Source organism: Phyllostomus hastatus, unplaced genomic scaffold, assembly GCF_019186645.2.
Source record: "Phyllostomus hastatus isolate PE091 unplaced genomic scaffold, TTU_PhHast_1.1 phas_contig_244, whole genome shotgun sequence".
NCBI classification, from domain to species: Eukaryota; Metazoa; Chordata; class Mammalia; order Chiroptera; family Phyllostomidae; genus Phyllostomus; species Phyllostomus hastatus.
Genome location: NW_025333796.1, coordinates 114,705 through 137,264, shown reverse-complemented (window position 1 = coordinate 137,264; position 22,560 = coordinate 114,705). Strand labels below are relative to the sequence as shown.

At 49.4% G+C, this 22,560-nt stretch overlaps 1 protein-coding gene and 1 pseudogene across 1 annotated transcript; one reads left to right on the top strand and one right to left on the bottom strand.

Annotated features, from left to right (window-relative positions):
* The first annotated feature begins 4,595 nt into the window (after nt 1–4,595).
* Nucleotides 4,596–10,484, top strand: LOC123818004 (annotated as a pseudogene).
* A 5,008-nt stretch (nt 10,485–15,492) lies between these two features.
* On the bottom strand, nt 15,493–20,579 carry LOC123818010 (GTPase IMAP family member 1-like). The gene is given in 5 exon segments (XM_045837863.1): nt 15,493–16,003; nt 16,006–16,150; nt 16,153–16,748; nt 17,788–17,836; nt 20,020–20,579. Coding segments are annotated over 4 exon segments (897 nt in total). The 5' UTR covers nt 17,831–17,836; nt 20,020–20,579; the 3' UTR covers nt 15,493–15,890.
* Between the last annotated feature and the right edge of the window lie 1,981 nt (nt 20,580–22,560).

The window sequence follows — 22,560 nt, the reverse complement described above, 5'->3', positions numbered from 1 at the left end:
TTCCTTCTACTTGCTCTGGGCTGTCTTTGTTGTTGTTCCTCGAGTTCTTGTAGATGTAGGGTTAGGTTGTTTGTTTGAAATGTTTCTATCTTTTTTAGGTAAGACTGTATTGCTATAAACTTCCCTCTCAGGATTGCCTTCACTGTGTCCCATAAGTTTTGGGTTCTTGTGAGTTCATTTGCATTTGTTTCCAGAAACTTTCTGATTTCTTCCCTAATTTCATTCTTGACCCATTCATTGTTTAATAGCATGCTATTTAATCTCCATGATTTTGAGTGTTTTGGGGTTTTTCCCCTTAGGGTTGGTTTCTAGTTTCAGTCCCTTGTGATCTGAGAAAATGCTTGGTATGATTTCAATTTTCTTGAATTTGTTGAGGCTTGTTTTGTGTCCTATATCATGTGGTCTATCTTGAAAATGTTCCATGTACATTTGAAAAGAATGTGTATTTAGCTTCTTTGGGATGGAGGGTTCTGTATATATCAGTTAAGTCCATTTCATCTAGGGCATTGTTCAATGCCACAATATCTTTGTTGATATTTTGTTTGGAAGATCTGTCCATTTTTGACAGTGGGGTGTTAAAATCTCCCACTATAATTGTGTTGCTGTCCATATCTTTCTTGAAGTCCTCTAAGATTTTCTTTAGGTATTTGGGTGTTCCTATGTTGGGTGCATATTTATTTACAATGTTTATGTCTTCTTGGTGGATTCTTCCCTTGAGTATTATAAAGTGACCCTCTGAGTCTTTCTTTATGGCCCTTTTTTGGAAGTCTATTTTGTCTGATATGAATATTGCTACCCCAGCTTTTTTCCTGTCTGTTTGCTTGGAAAATTTGTTTCCAGGCCTTCACTTTCAGCCTGTGTAGGTCTTTTATCCTGAGGTGGGTCTCTTGGAGGCAGCATATGTGTGGGTCATGCTTTCTTATGCATTCAGCTATTCTATGTCTTTTGATTGGAGCATTTAATCCATTTACGTTTAAGGTTATTATTGAGAGGTACTTATTCATTGCCATTTATGTATCTGTGTTCCTCTCTCTCTCTTTCCCTTCCATTCCTTAAAGCAGTCCCTTTAGAATCTCTTGCAGAGCTGGTTTCGTGGAGATGTATTCTTTTAGACTTCTTTTGTCTGGGAAGCTTCTTATTTGGCCTTCTATCTTGATTGAGAGCCTTGCTGGGTAAAGTAGCCTTTGTTGCAGACCTCTGGTTCTCATTACTTGGGATATTTCTTGCCATTTTCTTCTGGCTTGTAGTGTTTCCATTGAGAAGTCAGCTGCTAGCCTTATTGGGCTCCCTTTTATGTTACTTCCTATTTCTCCCTTGCTGCCTTTAAGATTCTCTCTTTGTCTTGAATTTTTGCCATTTTAATTATGATGTGTCTTGAGGTGGGCCTCTTTGGGTTCCTCTTGATTGGGACCCTCTGTGTTTCCTGGATTTGTGTGACTTTTTCTCTCACCAAATTAGTAAAGTTTTCCATTATTACTTTTTCAAATAGGTTTTCTATCCCTTGCTTTTCTCCTTCTTCTTCCAGCATCCCTATTATACAGATATTATTATGTTTCATATTGTCTTGCATTTCTCTTAATCCCTCTTCATTCTTTCTGAGCCTCTTTTCCTTTTCTTGCTCTTTCTGGGTGTTTTTTTTCTACTTTGTCCTCCAATTCGCTGATCTGATCTTCTGCTTCATTGATCGTGCTTTTCATTCCTTCTATTGTGTTCTTCAGTTCAGAAATTGTATTCTTCATTTCCTCTTGGCCCTTGTTGATAGTTTCTATTTCCTTTTTCATGTTGATATAGTTTGCAGTGAGTTTGTTGTAATTTCCCTATAGTTTCTGGTAGCTCATTGTGAGCTCATTGAGCTTCCTGATGATCATTGCTTTGAATTCAATATCTGATAGTTGAGTTGCATCTACTTCATTTATCATTCTTTCTGAGGCTTCCTCCTTTCCCTTCATTTGGGGATTGTTTCTGTGTCTTCTCATTGTTTGCGAGACTCTTCTTGTTAGCCTCTGTCTCTTAAATTGATCTGTTCTGGTTTCCTGGGCTTATGGTGTGAACTTCTGTCATAGAATACCTGTGAGATTCAGTGGTGAAGTCTCCTTAGGGTATCCTGGTGTTCACAGCTTCCCCCTACTCTTTTTTTGTGATCAGTTGGAGGGTTAAGGCATAACGGTTTAAGACAGCAAGAGAGTATTCTATGATATTTACAGTAGCAGCCAGTAGAGAAGAGATAGGAGATCCTTTGGCTACCTATAGTGTTAACCGTGATCTTCCTCCCCACTAGCCACTTTTTAGAAAGGATGGAAAGTAGATAAGACTCTTATTGGGGAGGAAAGGATTGTGAGTTGGATCTAGAAAGCTGTGAGGCTGTGGGAGGTGAGATTATGATGTAGGGTGAGAGTAAAGAATAGTAAATAGGTGTAGTGTGTGAGAGAATAGAGTTAACCACTACAGTAATAGAGTTTGGGAAACCGTGAAGTGGGCTAAGATCTGGGAGGGGTGTTGTGTAGTGTTTACAATTGTATGGCATAGCTATTATTTATGGTAGTATTAGAGCAACAGTGATATGACAGAATCTATGAGACCTAGATAACAAGAATAGGGAGTATAGAACCTTGAGTAGTGTACTAATGGAACACAAATGAAGGACAGTAAATTAGGAATACACTATGAATGACATAACAGGGGAAACCTGTCAAATGATACAATATAACCATCCAAGCAAAGAAGACTATACATAAAGAGGAATACTAAAATACTATTAAAATAAAAAAATGTAAGAATAATGAAAAAATGATAATACAAATATGCAGTAACTTGCGGTTCAAAAAAAAAAAAGAAAAAAAGAAGGAAAAAAAGCAGAAGATGGAAGGAAGAAGAGATAAATTTAAGGGATAAACACACTCTCCTGAGCTTATGGCTGTTGTCTCCTGGATCCTGCGGAGTGTGGAGTGTGGAGTGTGCTCACCTTCCCCGTGTTCACGGCTGTGTGCTCTGGGGATCCTGCGGAGCACCCGTGCCTTTTCCTTGTTCACGGCTGTGGGCTCCGGGTCTTCCACAGAACCATACTCTCTGGGTTGCGGGCATGGGCACAGCGCATGGCCAGGCCGCCCTTTGTCGCACAGTCTCCAGCGCACACTCTTCCCAGGGCTATGTGTGGGTGCTCACAGCCCGTGTGTGATTGTCTTTCAGTTCTCACTCCCCTCTCTCTGTCTTCAAGCAACCAGGCCTCCCCCGGTGCTGCTCAATCCTTGTTTGGCTGGGGAGGGAGTGGTTGAGCCCGCTTTCTCCCAAGTGGCCTGAGGCAGACCCAGGAGCACAGGGCCTGGGGCTGCAACCTGGTCCAGGTGCTGCTCCCTGGGCCCTTATTATTCTGAAGCACTCTCCTTACCATCTGGTTTTTCAATGTCCACTACAATTTTTGATCTCCAATTTTCATGTATGTTGTGATATTGTTGGCTGTTTGCTCTGTTCCCCTGCTGATTGGCTAGGTTTTTCTCCCGAGTGTAGGAGAAGTGGAATCTGCTCCCTCCTACCACGCCGCCATCCTCCTGGAACTGGTACTCTTTATCAGTCCTTGCATTTGTTTATTTATTTATTTACTTATTTATTAAACCCTCACCCAAAGTTATGTTTTTATTGATTTTTGTAGAGGGAGAGGAAGAGAGAGAAAGCAAGATAGAGGGAAACATTCATGTGAGAGAAACATCCATTGGTTGCTTCCCTGACCAGGAATGGAACCGGCAATCTAGGAAGGTGTCCCGACCGGGAACTGACCCTGCAAACTTTGGGTGTATGGTGCAACCTTCCAACTAACTGGGCTGCACCAGCCAGGGCATTTCTCCAGTTTAAACAATTTTTTTTTTAAAAAGATTATATTCATTCATTTTTAGAGGGGAAGGGAGGGAGAAAGGGAGAGAAACATCAATGAGTGGTTGCCTCTCCTGTGCCCCCCACTGAAGACCTGGCCAGAAACCCAATATGACAGTCTTTCTGGGCAGAGGCCTCTTGACTCAGCCAGTGTGGACAGCTCCTCCCCTCACAGGCTCTCTCCTCCTCTTGGTCCTCAGTGTCCTCACTCAGCACTGCTTTAAAGTCAGAGACCAGAGCAGGATGCAGATTTTCCAGGTAGAGCAACATGGGTGATCCTGTGTGTGCTGGGGGGAGCAGCAGGGAAATGTGGGATGTGGAGCATCAGAGTCCTCTCACCCGGGATCCTTGTGAAACCTCCCTGCAAACTTGCTCTCAATGTAGATTTCTCCTTGCTTCCTGTTTCCTGTTTCTGCTGACTGAATTTGGGCTGCGATCTGATGTTAAGTCTGAGCCCTGCAAATTTGCACCTCACACAGGTTTGCTGCTCACAGGGCATTTGTACACATAAATGATTCCTTTCACCACTTAACAGACACTATAAATAAACTTGAAGCTTTCTGGGGTGGAGCTGGGTGAGTCGGCAGAATTGGCTCTGAGGGCAGCTGGTGGGCGGGGAGCACTAGGAAGGGTCAGAAGCAGGGCTCTGACTGCCATGCATTGTGGCCAAAGCTGATTTGCAAAATTCCTGGATTCCTCTTCTCAGTTTACGAGAAGGGGTTTTCTATTTCCTATCTTTAAGGCATGAAGACATAATTCTTCTTTCCAAAGGAGCGTCTGTCTTTCTGACAGTGTTTCAGGTGTGTATTTGACGGCTCCTATCAGAGGAGCCTGCTCTTCCCAACTCGCATTTTCAGCCTGTCCCAGGCAAGGTCCTCTCCACTCCCAGTTCTTCTAACGGCTCTCCCCACCGCCAAACGTGTGTAGCCAGTGAGGAGACAAAGTATTTACAATTAAACACCATGTTCCTGTGATACTGAGCATTGATGAATAAGGAAAGGGTCACCTTTTTTCACAATGTAGGCTCAACATCAAGGTCAGAGGGAATCAACAAGCAGAGGGAGTTTTGATCAATTTATTTATTTAACAACGTGTTGTGAAGAACTCTGTGTTCAGTAATGTGCTTGTCTCAGATAATAAGGGAATACAAGACTGGACACTGCCCAAGAGGGTCCATCGTCACGAACCTTACAACTGACCAGGGCAGAGTATAGAAAGCAGATGCAGAACTCCCAACTGAGATCTGTGCTGCATGGGAACCCCTGAGGACACTGGGAGAGCCAGTGGCTAGGGGACCTCAGTGCAGCTGTCCTGTGGGTAATGACGGTGTTGTGGGGAGAAGCTTTGGTGAAAATAATGAAATTTGAGTTTTAACAAACTGTCTGATTGTAGAGGTGAAGAGAGACTGAGGATGAGAGGATTGGCTAGGGGCTGTGACAGGGAAACCAGTCCCAGTGGCCTGGATCAGCCTGAAGGTGGGAGCAGAGACACTTCTGCATGTTTTGGAGGTCGATTCCACAGGATGGGTGAGCAAAACTGAGGAGTGATGCGCGGTAGGCAACCCCATGACTCTGCAAGAGCCCTGGGCCATTCACTGAAGGGGAGTGGGGGGCGGGGAATGGGATCATCCCTGTGACCTGAAGGCAAGACAGGCTGGAAAGCATGGAGGTCAAAGGTTTCCTGTGGCCATTTCTGTGTGAGATGCCCATGAACTTGCCCAGTGGAAAGGTTGAGTGGGATATGAAAGTTCAGAGCTCTGGGGGAACATCCAGGCTACAGAGTACGTTCCAATGTAGTTCAGAGGAAGAAGTTACTGAGGGGACAGGGGAAAGGGTGTCCAGTGCCCAGAAGCCCGAGCTGAGGAGGCACCTGAAGACTGTATGTTTGTGCAGAGGAAGAGCAGGAAGCAAAAAGGAGACTGACCAGGGGAGAGGAGCAGAAGTGCTGGGAAGGAAGAGAAGTCAAGTAGCCAGTCTAGGGGAAGCAGGGGCTCTTGGCTGCAGGAGGTTTGGTTTGCAGTTACTCCATTTCCCTGAAATGAGTTGTGTTTCTTATCCACAGGAACTCACACGACAATGGCAGCTCCATTGCATAGCTCAAGTTTCAGCATCAGCGAACCCTGGACCAGCCATGGTGAGAGGGAACTTGGGCTCCCCAGGCCAGGCTGAAGGAGGGGACCTGGTGGGGGCTCTCCTGTCCTGTCTCCTAGTCCCCAACTGAGCAAGACCCAAATACCCCCAACCCCATTTCTCATTTTGTCTCCATCAACTCTGCTCTTTCTTTTTCCTGGACCCTCCACCCTGGCCCCTCCTGATGTGGCATCACCAGTCAGAGGAAGAGAGGTTACAGTGTCCTGAACAATCCAGGATTGATTAGGGATCTTGTCTCCTACTTCCTAATATGCGCACACATCAGGAGGGTCAGCCATAGCCTTTCTGCGTGTTTCTCTGCCCCTCTCTTCAGTCTTAGAGAAAGTTGGGAAGGAGAAATGTGAGAGTAAATGAGTTTTTAAAGTCGTTATTGTCCCAGCTCCAGGTGGCCTCACTGTAACCAACAAATTCCACAGTCTGGCTCACTCCATTTCTCACATAAACCCCCTTTTACTCCCTTGTGTACAGAAAGTAACTGCATCAGTTGATTTCACGGTGGTTTGCAAACCACACCACAATGTAGTGGCCTGGAAGTATCAGTAATTTTGTTGGCAGTTCTTGGTTCTGGGCCAGCTGAACTCATCACACCCAGACTCCCTCATGTACCTACTGGTAAGTGGTAGTTCAGTGTATACGCTGATAATCGTTTTTTTTTTAGATGAAATGTGTTGAGGTGAGAAGGGTAATAACACTATATAAGGTTCAGGTGTACAATCCTATCATTCATCATCCGTGCATTACATCATGTATTCACAACCCAAAACCTTGTCTCCTCCCATCACCACACATTTCACCCTGTTTACCCTGTTCCTCTTTGCTCCTCCTTTCTTTCCTCCTGGTAAACACCATATTGTTGTCTGTGTCCATGAGTTTGTTTTGTTTTTTCACCTGTGGCTTCCTATTTTATACCCCATACATGAATGAAATCATATGGTTCTTGTCCTTTTTTCATGTGACTTATTTCATCTAGCATGATGCTCTCAAGACCCAGCAACTGGATAATTTGGACCTGGGTAGCCCCATGGATGTGTCTGCTAGTCAGCAGGCTCTTGGCCAGGCCAGGGTGACAGGCATAGGTGGACCTGTTTCCCTTATCACTGAGCAGGCAAGTCCAGTCTCTTCCCCAGGCAGCTACAGGGCTCTGAGGGGAGAAGGAGACAGCCAGCCCTGCACATCCACACTTTTAGGACCCATGCTGGGATCATGCTTCTGCTGCCCTCTTGTCCAGAGTGAGTCACATGGCCCACCCAGATTGAAGAGTGGGAAATGGACTCAGCATTCATGGATGTAGCTACATATCCACCTCCCAAAGAGGCACATGTCCCAGATGGGAACAGCCCGTGGCCACAGCAGCACTCTGTCACATAGATCACCACGTGCCCTCAGCATTGGCAAACTGCTCCAGGGTGGAGTTGGCCTGTGGTGGCCTTTTGTCTCACCTCCCAGGATTTTCCCACTCGCTGTGTGGTGACAGCTGATGCCCTCAGGGTGTCCCTAGGTGGTGCCGTCCACTGTGATGCTAACGGCACAGTGATCCAAACTCCCACCCACATTCCCCGTGTTGGTAGCCATCCTGTGTCCTGTGTCTCAGCTTCTGGAAACTTACCCTCTCATCCCAGGATGCTGGTTATCAAATGTGGGAAACTCACCCCCAGGGGAGGTTTGGCTACTCCCTGGATGAGCTACAGCTTCCCCACAGAGTGTGTGGAAGATGGGGAATCACTACTGATCTTGTGGAAGCCAGAGATGGGGTTTCTGCCAAATCTCTCCTCTGTTTGATGGATATTTTAAAAAATCATTCCAGTTACAGAATAGGCAGAAGGGGGCATACTGGAAATAAAGAGGCCACTCGGGGGACAGCTGAGGCATGGATGGTGATGTAGGTTGGGCTGGTATGATGGTCTTCAACATGGAGAGAAGCAGTCAGATTGTGGATGGAGGCAAGAGAACGTGCTAGTGGGTTGGATCTGGAAAGCAAAGGGAAGAGAGGAATCAAGGGAGATTCCTAGACTTTTGGTCTGAGTGCCTGGGTGATGGTGATGATTTCTCGGAAAGGGAAACGCAGTTATCACTCATGTCTCTAATGTCATCAGTGTGACCACATGGGCATGAACTCTGAGCAGAGACAGTGGCTGTGGCACAGGGTCCCTCCACAGGCCTCTGTCTCACACAAGGGCTGCACTGGAGGGTGTTCTTTCTCGGGAAAACAGGCCCTCAGCTGTGGTCGGCAGTTGACTTGCCTGGTCCTGGGCTGTGCTCACCAAATCCGGAAGCTTCCACTGTGAGACCCATTAAAGAGAGAAGCAGAGACCTACTAAACAGAAGTAGGGGAGTACTATACAGATGATCTGGTGTTTACCTTCACAGTTATTTTGAAAACATGGTTCGGTTGGTAGGCTATGCTGCTCTGTTATTAATTAACCTGCAAGTTTCCTAGGAGGTAGGTGCACCTAACCAAGTGAGACTAAGAAAGTGTAATTCTACTGATGCTAATCTGTATGAGTTGTTGTTGTTATTATTATTATTATTATTATTTAGGTATCAAGGATTTTTATTTATAGTAACTCCAGGGAATTGTTAATACTTTCTGGTTATACGTCTTCAACATATTAATTTAAAATAAGAAAACTTCATTAGATTTCTACACAAAGCTGTAGTTTTAAGTAAGGTGTTTTGTGCTTCTGTGGGTCACAGTCCCTGACAGCAGGGCTGTGTATGTGACATATAAAGGGTCTCTCTGCTCAGGTTCCCTTCTCACCCTACAAGGAGGGAGGGCCTGAATGGCCCCCATCCCTGGCATCTTCACAGGAAGAAGAAAAGTTCCCTTGTGACTATGATGTGGGGGTTAGAGGATCTTCTGCTATGATGTCCCACAGTCAGCTTTTGTGTCACTTCCTGCCTTGGATTAGAAGGGATAGCACCTACAGTGGTTCAGAGTTCTCACTTACACCTTTAGGCACCTTCCTCTATGGGCTCTCAGCTGCCAAAGGTCAGAGTGAGCAGCCCAAGGGTCTCCTGAGATGGGCTGGGAGTTCTCTTATTCCTGCAGAAGAGCTTCCTCAGAGCTCCTGTGGGTGCAGGGGTCACTCACAAGATAGAACCTGATCAGGCAACAGAGATGGGCACAGGTGGGTGTGGGTCCTGCAGGGGAAATGCTGGAGGTCAATCCTCATACTGTGGCTTTTGTTTCCTGATGTCCCAGGGCTTGGAAACCAAGACTCCGGAGAGTCACAACTGAGACTAGTCTTAGTGGGTAAGACCGGAGCTGGAAAAAGTGCTACAGGGAACAGCATCCTTGGGAAGAAAGTGTTTCACTCCAGCATCACAACAAAATCTGTCACCAAGGTCTGTGAGAAAGGGAGTAACACCTGGACTGGGAGAGAAATTGTGGTCGTGGACACACCTGGTCTTTTCCACACCAAGGTGCCAAATACTGACACACAAAAGAAGATTGCTTGTTGCATCCTCCTGATGTCCCTGGGGCCTCATGCACTGTTCTTGGTGGTCCCACTGGGCCAGTACACAAGAGAGGAGCAACAGACTGTGGAGAGGTGCTGATGATGTTAGGCCCCAGGGCTAGGAGATGCATGATTCTCATATTTACCCGAAAGGATGACTTGGATGACATGGTGTTCTGTGATTACTTAGAGGAAGCTCCAAAATTCAATCAGGATCTGATGAAGAGTTCAGGGACCATCACTGTATATTTAACAAAAAGGCCAGAGGGGCTGAGCAGGAGGCCCAGAGGGCACAGCTGCTGGACCTGGTTCGGTGCATGGTAATGGAGAACAAGTGAGGATTCTACACTAAGATGTACCAAAGGGCAGAGGAGGAGATTCAGACACAGATCTGAGTGATACAAGAGCAGTGCAGAGCTGAGCTGGAGCAAGAGGTTAGGCAGGTAAGAAAGGAATGCGAGGAGAAAATCAGAAACTTGAAGGATAGCCTGGAGTGGGAAAAGAGAAAGGCAGAAATGGAGAGGGCGTTGGCAGAAAGGGAAAAGTACTATGTTTCCAAGCAGGAAAATGCCAAGGGTGAAGTGGAGCATGAGAGCATTGACATCATCATGGGGGCACTGAGGGTTGCTGGCTTGATTCTTCAATATGTGTTCAAGCCCCTTGAAGAAAAAAAGAAAATCTGCCTATATTTCCTGCATATTTTCAGGGGTGCCTTCCCCACAGAACTCATTCCCCAAAGCCAGACCTCCCTGTTTCTGCCCCTCAGGCTCTCAGGACAAGGGAGGGCAGGAAAGTTCACTGTTGGCCATTGGTTGACATTTGATTTCACAGGGGAGGGACACGAGCCCAATCTGTAAAACTCCACAGCAGAATATACAGATGCCCCCTGTGACCTGAACTGACCTGAACTCTTTCTCAGACACACAGAGAAAAGGAATGTAGGAGACCAAAAGTCGGTGACATCAAGCTTGCTCTATTTATCGCTAGTAACTCTTTCTCCTCCAGATTCTTTGTAGATTGGCAGATAATCTGTCTGTGGCTTCTACGCCTTATTCTTGCCTCTACGACCTCAAGAGCTATTTTACTCATGTGGTTAGTGAAATCAATTCTTTGTGTTAAGTAATCTATAGATAGAGATGCTTATAGAATCCTTTCTTGATGAGCATAAATTTGTTGAATTACATTTTTACGGAAGGACTCAAACTCTTCCTCATGCGTGGCCCACTGAAGAACCAAGACCTGTCTGAAGACAGATCCCCGAGAACTCAGTGAAGTGAAATGCCAGAAAGAACAAATGACAAATTGAACAGGCTAGAGATGATCATTTGGAGTATTCAGATGTTCATGTAGAAACTCTGTGACCAGCCCTCAACAAGAGCATGTTGCTGAATGACTAGTCCTCTCCTTTTCTTGGGAAGCCAACTGTTGCCACCTCACCTCCATCTCCTTGCACCCTGATGACTCCCTGCTGGGAGGGTGTCCGCACACTGCTGTCCCACTCCCTGAATTGTTTGCTTGCTGTTATTATAATAAAACTTTTCTCTTGTCTCATATTTGTGAAAATGGGAAATCTTTTACCTTAGGAAACACCACCAAAACTTCTAAGAGCACAGGGATAAATTTCACTTTTTGCTAAAAGCTCAGGATGACTTTGGAACTTGGTGTGTCTACCCCCTAAGAGGTCTCTCCTTGTTCTTAACCCCTCTGCCCATCAACAACCACATTCTTCTTGGATTCGCTCATAAGGTGCCTGGAGAAATGATGTGTAACCAAGGTTTCTGAGACCTGTGCACATTTCTTGGTTACAAATGAGATCCCTTTAATATATGGATAACAGTAGTTGAAATCTATCCCCTCTCTTCTGGGGACACCTATCCAAATGATTTCTAAGATTTCCCAAAGCACATTTCTGTGTTCAACCCGCACGTCCTGGTGGTCACACGCCCAAAGGGAATTTCGGTGGTCTGCCCAGAGAATGAACCAAGGGACCACAGTGCAGGCCAGGTCCAGTCACCACTGGCCAAAATGGAGAGAGGATGGTCTCATTCCTTTGTGAAAAGTAAACATAATATTAAGAAATGATTTCACATCCTGAAAGATACCAACTGCTTTGGCTTTGGCAGAGGGGGATAATTTATGAAGTGTCTCTCCCTCTTGGGTTGTAGGATAAGCCCTTCCTCCTTCCAGATGGAAAGCCATCAGCTTGGTACAGTAATGCCTGGTGCTGCCTGAGGGACCCCTGCCTGTGACTTCCAAAATCTCAGTGATGAAGCTAAAGGCTATAGAAAGTTCCATACGTGCTGCTCCTGTGGGGCCAGAGACAGAACTGAATTGCAGGTCTGGGTGACCTGGACATGACGGACAGAGGACAGTGGCACATGACTGAGATCCCAGAGGGAAGAACCAGCGGGGGAGGAGCTCAGAAAGTTCTTCTAAGAGCAGCAAGGACTTGGTGCTGGGGAAGTATTCCATGAGCCAAATTGGTTCACCAACTCTCCAAAGGGTGAGGGAAGAAATATTCTGTGAGGGTCTGGTGGACACCCAGGCACTTGGTACAAACTGGGGAGGAAAGAAAATGAACACTTTGTTCCAAGCACACCAGCATCTGACAGGTGAGTGCTATGGGTGTCTTGGATGAGATGGAGACGTTTCCATAGGAAGGTCAGCTAGAAAGTGAATTCTCACGTGGACTATCCAGCTGTGCTGACTCCTCTGTCCTACACGTGGCAGCACAGGTGGTCCTGCTGTGTTCTCTGCATCACAGGGAAGGGGCCAGGGAATGTTCTTCATTGGCCTGTTGGTGATCAGTCCCCGTCAGGGTCTGCCCTGCAGTCTGAAGCAGATGCTCCCACCATGAGGGACTGGTGCCAAAGGGCGATTCAACTTCTCATCTGACAGGTTCAAAATAGTTGAACAAACCTATAGCACGCATTGAATTTTCCTCCCCGAGTTTACAACGTTCTTCATAGATTTTGGGAATTCTTTAAGACACACAATATAAATAATATTTATAGGGCAGATGTCTTATATCTCACTTCCCCTACAGCTGTAAAGAAGAACACTTGGGAGGGTCTGGCAGGTGGCAGGTGGGGAGGGAGAGGATTGCTCTGAGGAAAGAGGAGGAAGAGGAGGAATATGATGGAGACTTGCTGGAGCAGGGCCGGACCACCAGACTCACCCCAAGTCCTCCCTGGGAGCAGCGTCACAGCTTGTGGGAGTCTGGAGGGGTCAACATCAGAGGGAGGAGGAGAAAAGTGACAACATTGGGAGAAGAGGAATCTACAATGAGACAAATCCCTGCTGGAATCTGTTTGGAAGGGCAAAGGAAGTGAAGAAGGTCAATCCAGGTGTGACCCCCATAGGGACCCCAGGACACGCACCCTGTCCAGTTGCATCCTGGGGCACTGGGGCTCCTTAGAGCACTGAGAGGGAAAATGTAATTTCCTCAGTGCTGTTGTTTGCTTTGTCTGTGTCCTTCATTTCAGTCAATGAAGGGATATTGTTTACCTCTTCCTGCTATTTTTCATCTTTTTAAAATTTTTTTCCCTGACTCAAGGCAGCAATGTTGGATTCTCAGCAGTGAGGGGAAATTTATATGCATGTTTCAGCCATTACCTCTCTGTGACTTAGGATTCAGAGCATTTTTTGAAAAGTTCCTTACCTGATGATGTGTTTATTGATTTTAGAGAGAGCGGAAGTTAGGGGGAGAGAGAGAGGGGGAAAGCATCTATCTGTTGCCTCCCCTATGTGCCCACTGGGGACCAAACCCAAAACCTTCTGGTGTACAGGACGATGCTCCAACCAATGAAGCCACCAGTCAGATCCAGAAGTTTTATTTCTTTTTTCTCTGTGGCTGGAGAGAACCAGGTGCTCTGGAGTCAGCGTCGTTGGGAAGCTGATGTTCCGCTGGACGTTGCCAGTGGACGCTGGTCAGTGGGTCCTCCCTCTTTGTTGGGCCTTTCAGTGTTTATGGTTGAAACTTTATATGTAGCATTCAAATACATACTGTCAAGTGTAAAAAAAAACCTTGCAAATTTTAAATCAGTTATTGTTCCGTATTATTAAAACTGTCTTTCTTGTATGGGCAACTGTTTGATGCCTTCATGTGAGATCTTTCATGTTCAGTATGCTGTAAAAGTGTTTTGGTCTTTTATTAAAAATTGACAACAAAACCTTCCAGGACCAAAGTAATAATTTCTTTTACTGTCTCTCCATTTAAAAGTATTTTTGTAAAAAAGATTTTATTTATTTATTTTAGAGAGAAGGGAAGGTAAGGTGAGGAGCAGGAGAGAAACATGAATGTGTTGCTGCCTCTCACATGCCCCCAACTGGGGACCTGACCAGAAACCCAGGCACGTGCCCTGACTGGGAACTGAACCAGCGACCCTTTGCTTCTCAGGCCAGCACTCAAGGGCTGGTTGAGGTTATATTTTATGCAACTGTAAAAGGTACGACAACAATAGTGCCTAAATGGGGAGGGAGGAAGCAATGGTAGAATGTTGCAGAGATCTCACAGGACTTGTGCTGTGATGGACTGTTCACTGGAGGTAGAATGTAGGCTAAAGGTGCATACTGTCAATCATGGAGCAACCACTGGGAAAATGACATGAGGTTTGGCTAATAAAGCAGTTGATGAAATAAAGGGAAATTTTAAAGTTCACTAGAAAGGCTGATGAAAGGAAAACAAAGGACAGATAGGACAACAGAAACAAGTAGCAAAAGGATGAATTGAAACCCAACCATATCAGTAGTTGTGTTAGATGTAAGTTATCAAATGCTCCAGCTATAAGAGAGTCAGGTTTGGATTAAGGCAAGACCAGACTGTATTCTGTGTAAGGAAACCCCTGGGGGCTCCTCCCCGCATCCCAGCAGTTCTATTGCTGTCCCTGGCGGACCTCTGGGCTCATCCCTCCCCAACCAAAAGGCAAGGATCAAGTGTTTTGTTGCTCCCACTGGACACTTTGCTTTTCTTTCTTTCTCATTTGTTTACCATTGACCATCTCCCATCTCAGCAAAGGGATAATGGTAGCCTTTTCCTGTTTGTTCCTTTGAAAAGATATTGGAAAGTGGACAAGACCACAATCCAGATTCCTCAACAGGGCCCCCGTGGGGATCTGTGCAGGACCCTGGAAGCTGAGTGATGGTGGCAGCAGAGGAAGTGTCGAGTCTCTGCCTCGATGTTGGGTTCCTGTTCGTGTTTGCAGTGGTTCCAGGTGGGGCATGTGGGCCTCTGGCTCCACTGCATGCTCAGCTGTTGCCGATTATTTCCCCTTTGACATGTCCCTTCAGTGATGTGAGGGCATCAGTGACCTGGGACTCCCTGTCTGTGAAGCACCAGGCAGAGGACACCATAGGGACCCAGCAGGATCCAGGGTGAGCTTGAGTTTGTGTGTGAGGGTGGAGACCCCGGGGACAGAGCAAGAGTGGGTGCAGAGATGAGCTGGCTAACCTGGCTCATTTTACCTGGGCCTGGAGCTGACCCTCCCGGATCTGCATGGCACAGCATGGAGGACGCTTTGCCCACCATGGTGTCACCAGTGCTCAGCCCACCAAGGCCTGTCTGCCCTTGATTATGAGATTGGAATAAAAATCTCCAACCCTCTTAATTCTTTTGGCTTTACCCCAGAGTTGGAAAGCACACCCCACCCTATGAGTATGCCAGCCAGTGAGAAAAGTCCTCTGGGGAAGCAGACTCTCCTCAGGGCCTCTGTGGCTCCCAGGGACTTGAGTCTGTAGTTCAAGTTTCCCTTGGGCTTCAGCAGCCTCTGCATTCAGGCTGCTAAGGGGTCTGATAGTGACACAGACTCCCCCGGGGAGATGTCCCCTGCAGTGACAGAGGGACAGTTCTTCAGGGTCTTCTCTTCCTGTGGGCACACACCCTAGTGGGTGTGTGTGTCTTTCTGCACTTGGATGTGAGCGTGGTTTTGCAGGTGGGGGTGGGGATGACAGAGCAGTGCCTTTGTTCAATGTGAGTGTCAGGCGGATGAACTGACACCTACAAATACTGATGTCAGACAACATGAGGTGAACTTCCAGTGCATTTATTCACTCAATTCATGGTCAACTGAAACAAATGGGAATGGGCTGAGGGTTTGTGTGGGTTCCCATGCTTGGTCTGGTGGGGACACTGGGGCTGATTCAGTGACAGGGGACACAGCCTGAGGTCAGTGGAAACCAGGAAAAGCAACAACAGTTACTTGGCTGAAGTAGGAAAGGAGCCCAGAGAGGCCAGGTCACAGGGGCATGGATGCGGGGAGGTGTTTTTCGAGGCAGTGGGCCGTGGACCCTGGTAGGACCTTGTCGTTGGTAGATTATTGCCAGGTGAGGGATGCAAGCAAAGCCTGCAGACCCTGGAGGCACAGACAGCAGAGATGAGTATGACTGTCAGCTGGCCGGTCACAGTCCTGTTTACAGCCTGTCACTCAGGACCAACCTGGGCCTCAGGCTGGTGTCTGGTGAGCAGCAGCCAGACCTTGACCAGGGGGCCCAGCAGCAGGGCCCGGATCATCTTCTCTGTCTGCCACCCAGCCCCCTGAACAACCGTCTCCACCAGGCCTGCTGGCGGTCCTGCAGTTTCTTGGCCACCCTGCGCTCCTGCTCCTCCTGGTCCATGTTTTTCCTGGCGAGGTTCTGTGCCAGGCCATACACCTTGTTGGTGAAGGGGGCACCGGAGTGGGCGCCCTCACCAGGCGCTTCACCAGCCCCTGCAGCTCCTTCACCTGGGCTTCCTGCTCCGTGCCCACCGCCCGGTTGTTGAAGGCGCACACGCGGCCCCCGCACTCGGCTACCAGTTTCTGCAGTGCGCGGTTGTCCGTGTCACGCACGAACTCCTGCACCGAGCCCCCGGCCAGGTCCTCCTTGCGTGTGAACAGCACGATGGTGCGCGCCGTCACGCGGTCCCCGAACAGGTCCTTGAGCGCGCTCAGGGCCTGCTGGTCTTGGGCCGTGAAGCGGCCCAGCTGAGTCACCAGGATCACTGCGTGGGGCCCTGGTGCCGACAGCACGTAGCAGCGCGCCCGCTCCTGGAATCCCGGATCTGTCTTGGGGACTTGGGAGCTGAAAATGTCCGGGGTGTCCATGACTTCCACCTGCAACTCACCCCAACTGCATCTCCCCACCTCACACGTTGTGGTCACTGAGGTGGCTTCGAGCCTGGAAACGAAGACCCCTTTGCCCAGGATGCTGTTCCCAGTGGCACTCTTCCCCGCCCCTGTCCTCCCTGCCAGGATGAGCCTCAGCTTCCGCTCCTGCAGGCCCCACGTGCTGTCTTCAGAACCTGGAGGACAGGTGGTCTGTGAGCTTCAGGACCCTAAAGCAACTAGGTATCCTGGTTACCTGGTTCCCCCACCCCCAACCCCCAGAGCCCTTGTAACAAAGGAGAACAACAGGGTTTCATCTCTGCTGTCCAAGCAAACCCTTACTGTGGTCATCGGTCAGAGCTGTCCCTGCCCCAGGGCACCTTCACCATCCACCCCTGTCCTCTCAGCTTCACCATGAGCACCTGTAGATGCTCAACACCTGGTGGGCATTCCTCTAGAGAGCGTCCCTCTCTAGTCCCAGGCTCAGCCTCCCCTGCATCAGCCCTGGTCATCCCCATGGTGGAGAGCTGTCCCTGCTGGGCAGCATCAGTGGCCTCTGCCACAGTCCCCCAGGGTCCAGCCCAGGGAAGAGGGCAGCAGCGGGCAGTGGGCCTGGGCGTGAAGGGCTGTGTGGAGTCCCAGACACCCCGGGCTTGCCTCACAGGCCCGCCATGGGCCGGCTGTGTCACCCTGGAAGTTGCTTCATCTGAGTGTTAAAGCTTTGTGCAAAATTGGGAATAATAGTGTGGTGTTTCCTCCTGGGGGTGTTGGGGGTTAGATGACATCACTTCTTTCCTCCTCCTCCTCTCCCTCTCTCCCTCCTCTCCCCCTCTCCCCATCCCTCTCTCTGAACCCTGCTGCCTACTAATAAGACACCTGTCTGCCCCTCCACCCTGGGCCTCTAACCCTCTGCCTGGTGCGTGACCCCCTCCAGTGCAGGAGCTGATGCCCTCTCCACCCTCCTCTGTGGGGTCAGGTGGGGTTGGTGTCCGCATCTTACACTTTGGCACTGGTGGGTGGTGGCTCAGGCCATGAAAGAAGTTAGTGCCTCCCAGCTGGGCAGGGGCAGGAGCAGGGACGCAGCTACAGTGCATGTGGCAGGACTCTTGCTGTGTCGCCCCTGACACCTCAGGGTGCCCTTCAGGGCCTGCCGGTTCAGCCCTGAGGTTTCCCATTTCCATCATCACCCAGAGCTCATACCTGGGGGCAAGTTCCCAGTGAGAGACGTGCTCTTACCCTGGGCCTTTTTCTTATCTTGTGCCTCCTTCCGTCCTCCCATGCTTAGCTGGAAGAGTCCCAAACACAATTGGTTCATTAAAGTGGTACAACTACCCCCAAGAGCTGCTGACAGCACAGTGACACAGTCGTGGTCCCCGCCCCCCCCACCCCGAACATGGGACCTGAGGGAGCAACACTGGAAGGGCCGGGCAGGGGGGCTGACGCTGGGAGAGGTTTGCTGAGCTCGGCCTGTCTGTTCAGGGCTGACGAGGGCGAAAGGCTGAGGGGAGGTTGTGACAGTGACGACTCAGGTCAGTGACCAGGTTTCAGATGCTAATTTCTCCCAGGTAGCTCTGTGTTGGGGACCAAAGCTGTGGATGCTACATTTTCCCAGGAGTCTCTGGGAAACTGGGAGACCAGACGAGAGGCTCAGTGACTGTGGGAACCACTTAGTGGGGTTGGCTGGGAGACACACAGGATGGGAATTGGAATTGGAGTTATGGAAACCGGAGAAGAATTGTATGTCCCAGGTGGCCTGGAGAGCCTGTGACTCTGGGGAGTCGAATCCTTGTCCTGCCTCAGTGTGTCTGATGGGATCGGTGTCCCTGAGAGCTGGGCCACTGGCCTCTGACTCCTGACCTTCTGCCCCCAAAGACGTGGCTTCTCCAAGTCAGGTGGTTCCAGCCACTCAGGCATCAGTAACACGATGGAACCTTCTGTGATCACCGAGTCTCTGAGCACAGCGCCCCCTCTGTCCTCAGTGTCCTGTCCAGCCTCAGGTCAGTGACCCCCTCACTGGGTTGCCCCCCCCCGCCAAGAGAGCAGATGTCAGGTCTTTTCCCCCGCCTCCTTTTGTTCTCAGAATTGTGGCCCTTCAGCCTCCCCCACACCCTGTCTGAGCCCTGTCCTCGCTGCATGGTCCATGTCTAATTCCACCTGGTGACTGCAGGTGACTGCGTTCACTCCTGGTGGAGCCACCTAAGGAAAGGCCAAGATGGAGGCAGGCTGGACACCTTGTCTCTGGGGAAAGGACTCTGATGCCAGGCTAGTGGTCCTCAGTCCAAAGGCATTGGCATTTCTGCCAGTGCATGGCTCCCTGCCCCCCTCCAAGTCTACACTACTGTTCACATCACCACCCTCCCAGCCCCACCTTATGAATCAACACACTCCCATGGATGGCAGCAGAGCAGACCTGGAGAAAGAGCCACAGATTCAGAGCAAAGACCAGGAAATTTAGTGAAACCAAAGGGTCCTGGTCCAAGAAGGAGAAGAGAAGGTACAGGGACCACCCAGGACCCGAGGGTGGGCCCTTCAGAACTTCCCAGAGTCTGAGGTGGGATTTGGAAAGTTTTCTGTGGTTCCAGACACCCGACTTCTGGGCTGCAGGACACACGGGGTCCCTGGAGAACGGAAAGCACGCAGGGCCCTGTGTGTCAGACCTCCTCGGGGCAGGTGTGCTCACCTGGTCCAGGGCTTCTGACCCCCCGTGTTTGGGCATTATCGAGGGGACTCTGGGAAAGGTGCATTTCTCAGCGGGTTTGGTTCACATGTCAGTACTGTCAGAACATAAGCAGCCCCGCGCCCCCACCCACCAGTGATTCCAAGGTGCTCAGTCTGGACCTGGGTCTCTGGGTCAGTCTCCCCAGTCCAGCCCCTCGTCCTGCTGGGAGCGGGGGGAGCTCAGGGGCTCAGCTGCCACACACCCTGGCAGCTCGGGTTGGGAGCAGTGTCTAAGGGCAGAGTTAGGATAAGGGTGTGAAGACCAAGTTCACGACCTTGGCTGCCTCCTCCAGCAAGACCCTGTGTGGACAACTGGGAGCAGAGTGCAGTGTTTTGGGCGGTTCAGTCCGGGGGCCCACACTACTGTCCGTTTGTCTCCTGTTCTCAGGGCAGACTTGCTGCCCTGTCCTCAGAAATCTCTTGCCCATGCGAATACGCACGTGGGGAGAGTGTGCTGCCCTCTAAAGGGAGGTTTGGTTCCTGTAGGAGAGCGAGCCGACCCCTCCCTCCTTGGCAAGGGAGCTCTTGGGAGAGGGTTGGTCCTGTGGGCATCTGGGCTGGGGGAGCTGCAGCCATAACCTGCTCTGTGTGGGACTCAGGGCATCCTGAATGTCTCCCTCTGGGTCCCGAGCCCCTTCCCACTGCCCTCTGGCCCAGAGCCACTCACTCAGGGAGCCTCCTGCCCACACTGGATTCCTCCCCATCCTCACAGCCCTCCTCCCCTGGGGCACCATCTTCCTGGGGGCTCACCTTTCCTGCAGGTAGACAACAGTCCAAGAAGTGCCGGACCAACAGACCAACGGCTGTCCTCCTGTTTCAGTGCAGCAGGCTGTTCCTCCTGGTACCAGTGGAAGTGTCCTGCCTCTCAGATCTCAGAGAGCAGGAAGCCCAGGCGTGGGGTGGGGGGTGGGGCCCGGGGTGACAACTTAAAGAGACAGGAACACTCCTAACTGAGGGAGTGGGGATGCTGAGTTTCCACTGGGAAATTACGCTGTGGTCCACGGTGGTGTTCTCTGAAAGTCCCTGTGACACCAACAGCTTGTTCCCCCAGGGGCAGTAACCTCAGGGGACAAGAGCATGTAAGGTTCTGAGGCCTGTATTCACTTCTAGCCTTGACCACAAGTCTTAACTACTGTGCTCGCTAGACATTTTCCTATAAAATGCCCTCTCCAGAGCCTCCTTCCTTGGGCCAGTGCCACAATGGCGACCCTGTCTGCCAGGAAGGCCCTGGGCAGGGTCTCTGGATTCTCAACAGAAAGGAAGGCTTTTCTGAGCGTCCAGCACAGTGCTGCAGGGAGGGGAGGAGCACTCCCACCCAGAACCACCCCAGCCCCTCTGCAGGTGTCTGCTGCCAGGGGGCCAGGAGATCTGAGGAAGGTGAGGAAGCAGACAGCTTTGGTGTAGAGGGAGGAAGGCTGCCCCGGGGTTATGGGGGTTCAGGGCCTGGGCCTGGGCAGGTCAGGGACAACATGTGACAGGGTCTGACTCACTGAGACTCCCTGGAGGTGACATTGCCCATAGATGGTGAGGGCTTTGACTTCATCTGAAGATCATGGGCTGGGGTCTGAAATCAGTCCATTTTTTGCCAGCTCGTCATTTCTAATGAAGAACCCAACACCCACTGAACCCACCTACTGTCCCCCCCACTCCCCCCAGCTCTACTGAGATGTGATTGACATGTAATGTTGTGGAAGTTTAAAGTACAGAGTGTGCTGGTTTGAGCATTTACCTGTCTGCAAAGACAATCACCACCATAGTGACCGTTGGGGTGCTACCACCTGCACCACTTCCCATGATTCCTGTTTCTGTTCTGTGGTGACAACACTGAAGATCTGCTCTCCTAGCAACTTCCAGGGACAGAACACAGTGTCATTAGCTCCAGTCACCATGCGGTGCATTTCATCCCCAGAGCTAACTCATCGCTAAGTGGCTGTAGTGTAGTTTGACCACCGACCCCCATTCTTCATCCACCTGCCCTTGCTAAAGGCCAGACTGCTCTCCTCTCTGAGAGTCTGGGTTTTTAAAATCCCGCATTGATAGTGATACCAAACAGTGTTTATTACCGTGTCCGAGTAACATCAGTTAGCAAATGCCCTCCAGGTCCATCTGCAAGTGGAAAGATGTCCTTCCAATTACATCAGTTAGCAAATGCCCTCCAGGTCCATCTGCAAGTGGAATGATGTCCTTCCGATTCTCATGGCTGAAAACACACACACGCATACACGGGTGGGCAGAAGTAGGTTTACTTTTTTGTGAGTACGAAAAATAGAGGTTAATCTTGTGTCATTATTTATTAATTACTGTTTTTTACTCACCACCCTAAACCCACTTCTGCCCCCTCCTGCACACTCTGTCCCTCATACCCCTCATGTGACCTTTGTCCATGGGACCCTACACAGGACCTTAGGTGGCTCCCACACTCGGCTGCTGTGAGTAGCGCTGCAGTGAGCAGGGAGGTGCTGAGGCCTCTGTGGGGTCCTGTGCTTGCTCCCTGTGGATGGCGTCCGTGTGGACCAGGTGGTGGTGCCATTGTCAGTTTTGTGGTGACTCTCCGTGCTGTTTTCCAGAGTGCCCATCCCCCTTTCCATTCCCATGGACAGTGCACAAGAGTTCCCTCCCCCCCACATCCTCACCAACATTTGTTATTTCTTGTGTTTTTGACAATAGGCATTCTAACAGGAGTGAGGTGCTATCTCATTGTGGTTTTGATTCGCATTTCCCTGATTGTTAGTGATGTCGGGCAGCATGTTATGTTGGCCATTTACATGTCTTTTTTGAAAAGATGTCTATTCAGTCTGTCTGCCCATTTTTAAAAAAGGGATTGTTTGGTTTCTGCTACTGAGGTATAGGGGTTCCCATATATTTTGCATGTTAATCCCGGATCAGATAACATGACTGGCAAATATTTTCTCCCATTCTGTAGATTGTCTTTTCATTGTGTGGGTACCTTCCTTTGCTCTGCAGAAGCTTATTAATTTGATGTTGTCCCACTTACTTATTTTTGCTTCTGTTTCCTTGCTTTTGGGGTCAGATCCGAACAATGATGACCAGGACTGATGTCAAGGAGCTTACACCCTTTGTTTTCTCTTAGGAGGTTTATAGTTTCAGGTCATATTTTCAGACCTTAGTCCATTGGAGTTGATTTTTGTGTATGGTGTCAGAGTGGAGTCCAGCTTTCTTCTTTTTCACATGGTTGTCCCATTTCACAGCACCGTTCATTGAAGAGACTCTCCTTTTCCCATTGTATGTTCTTGACTCATTTGTTGTGAATTAATTGACCATTGATTCCTG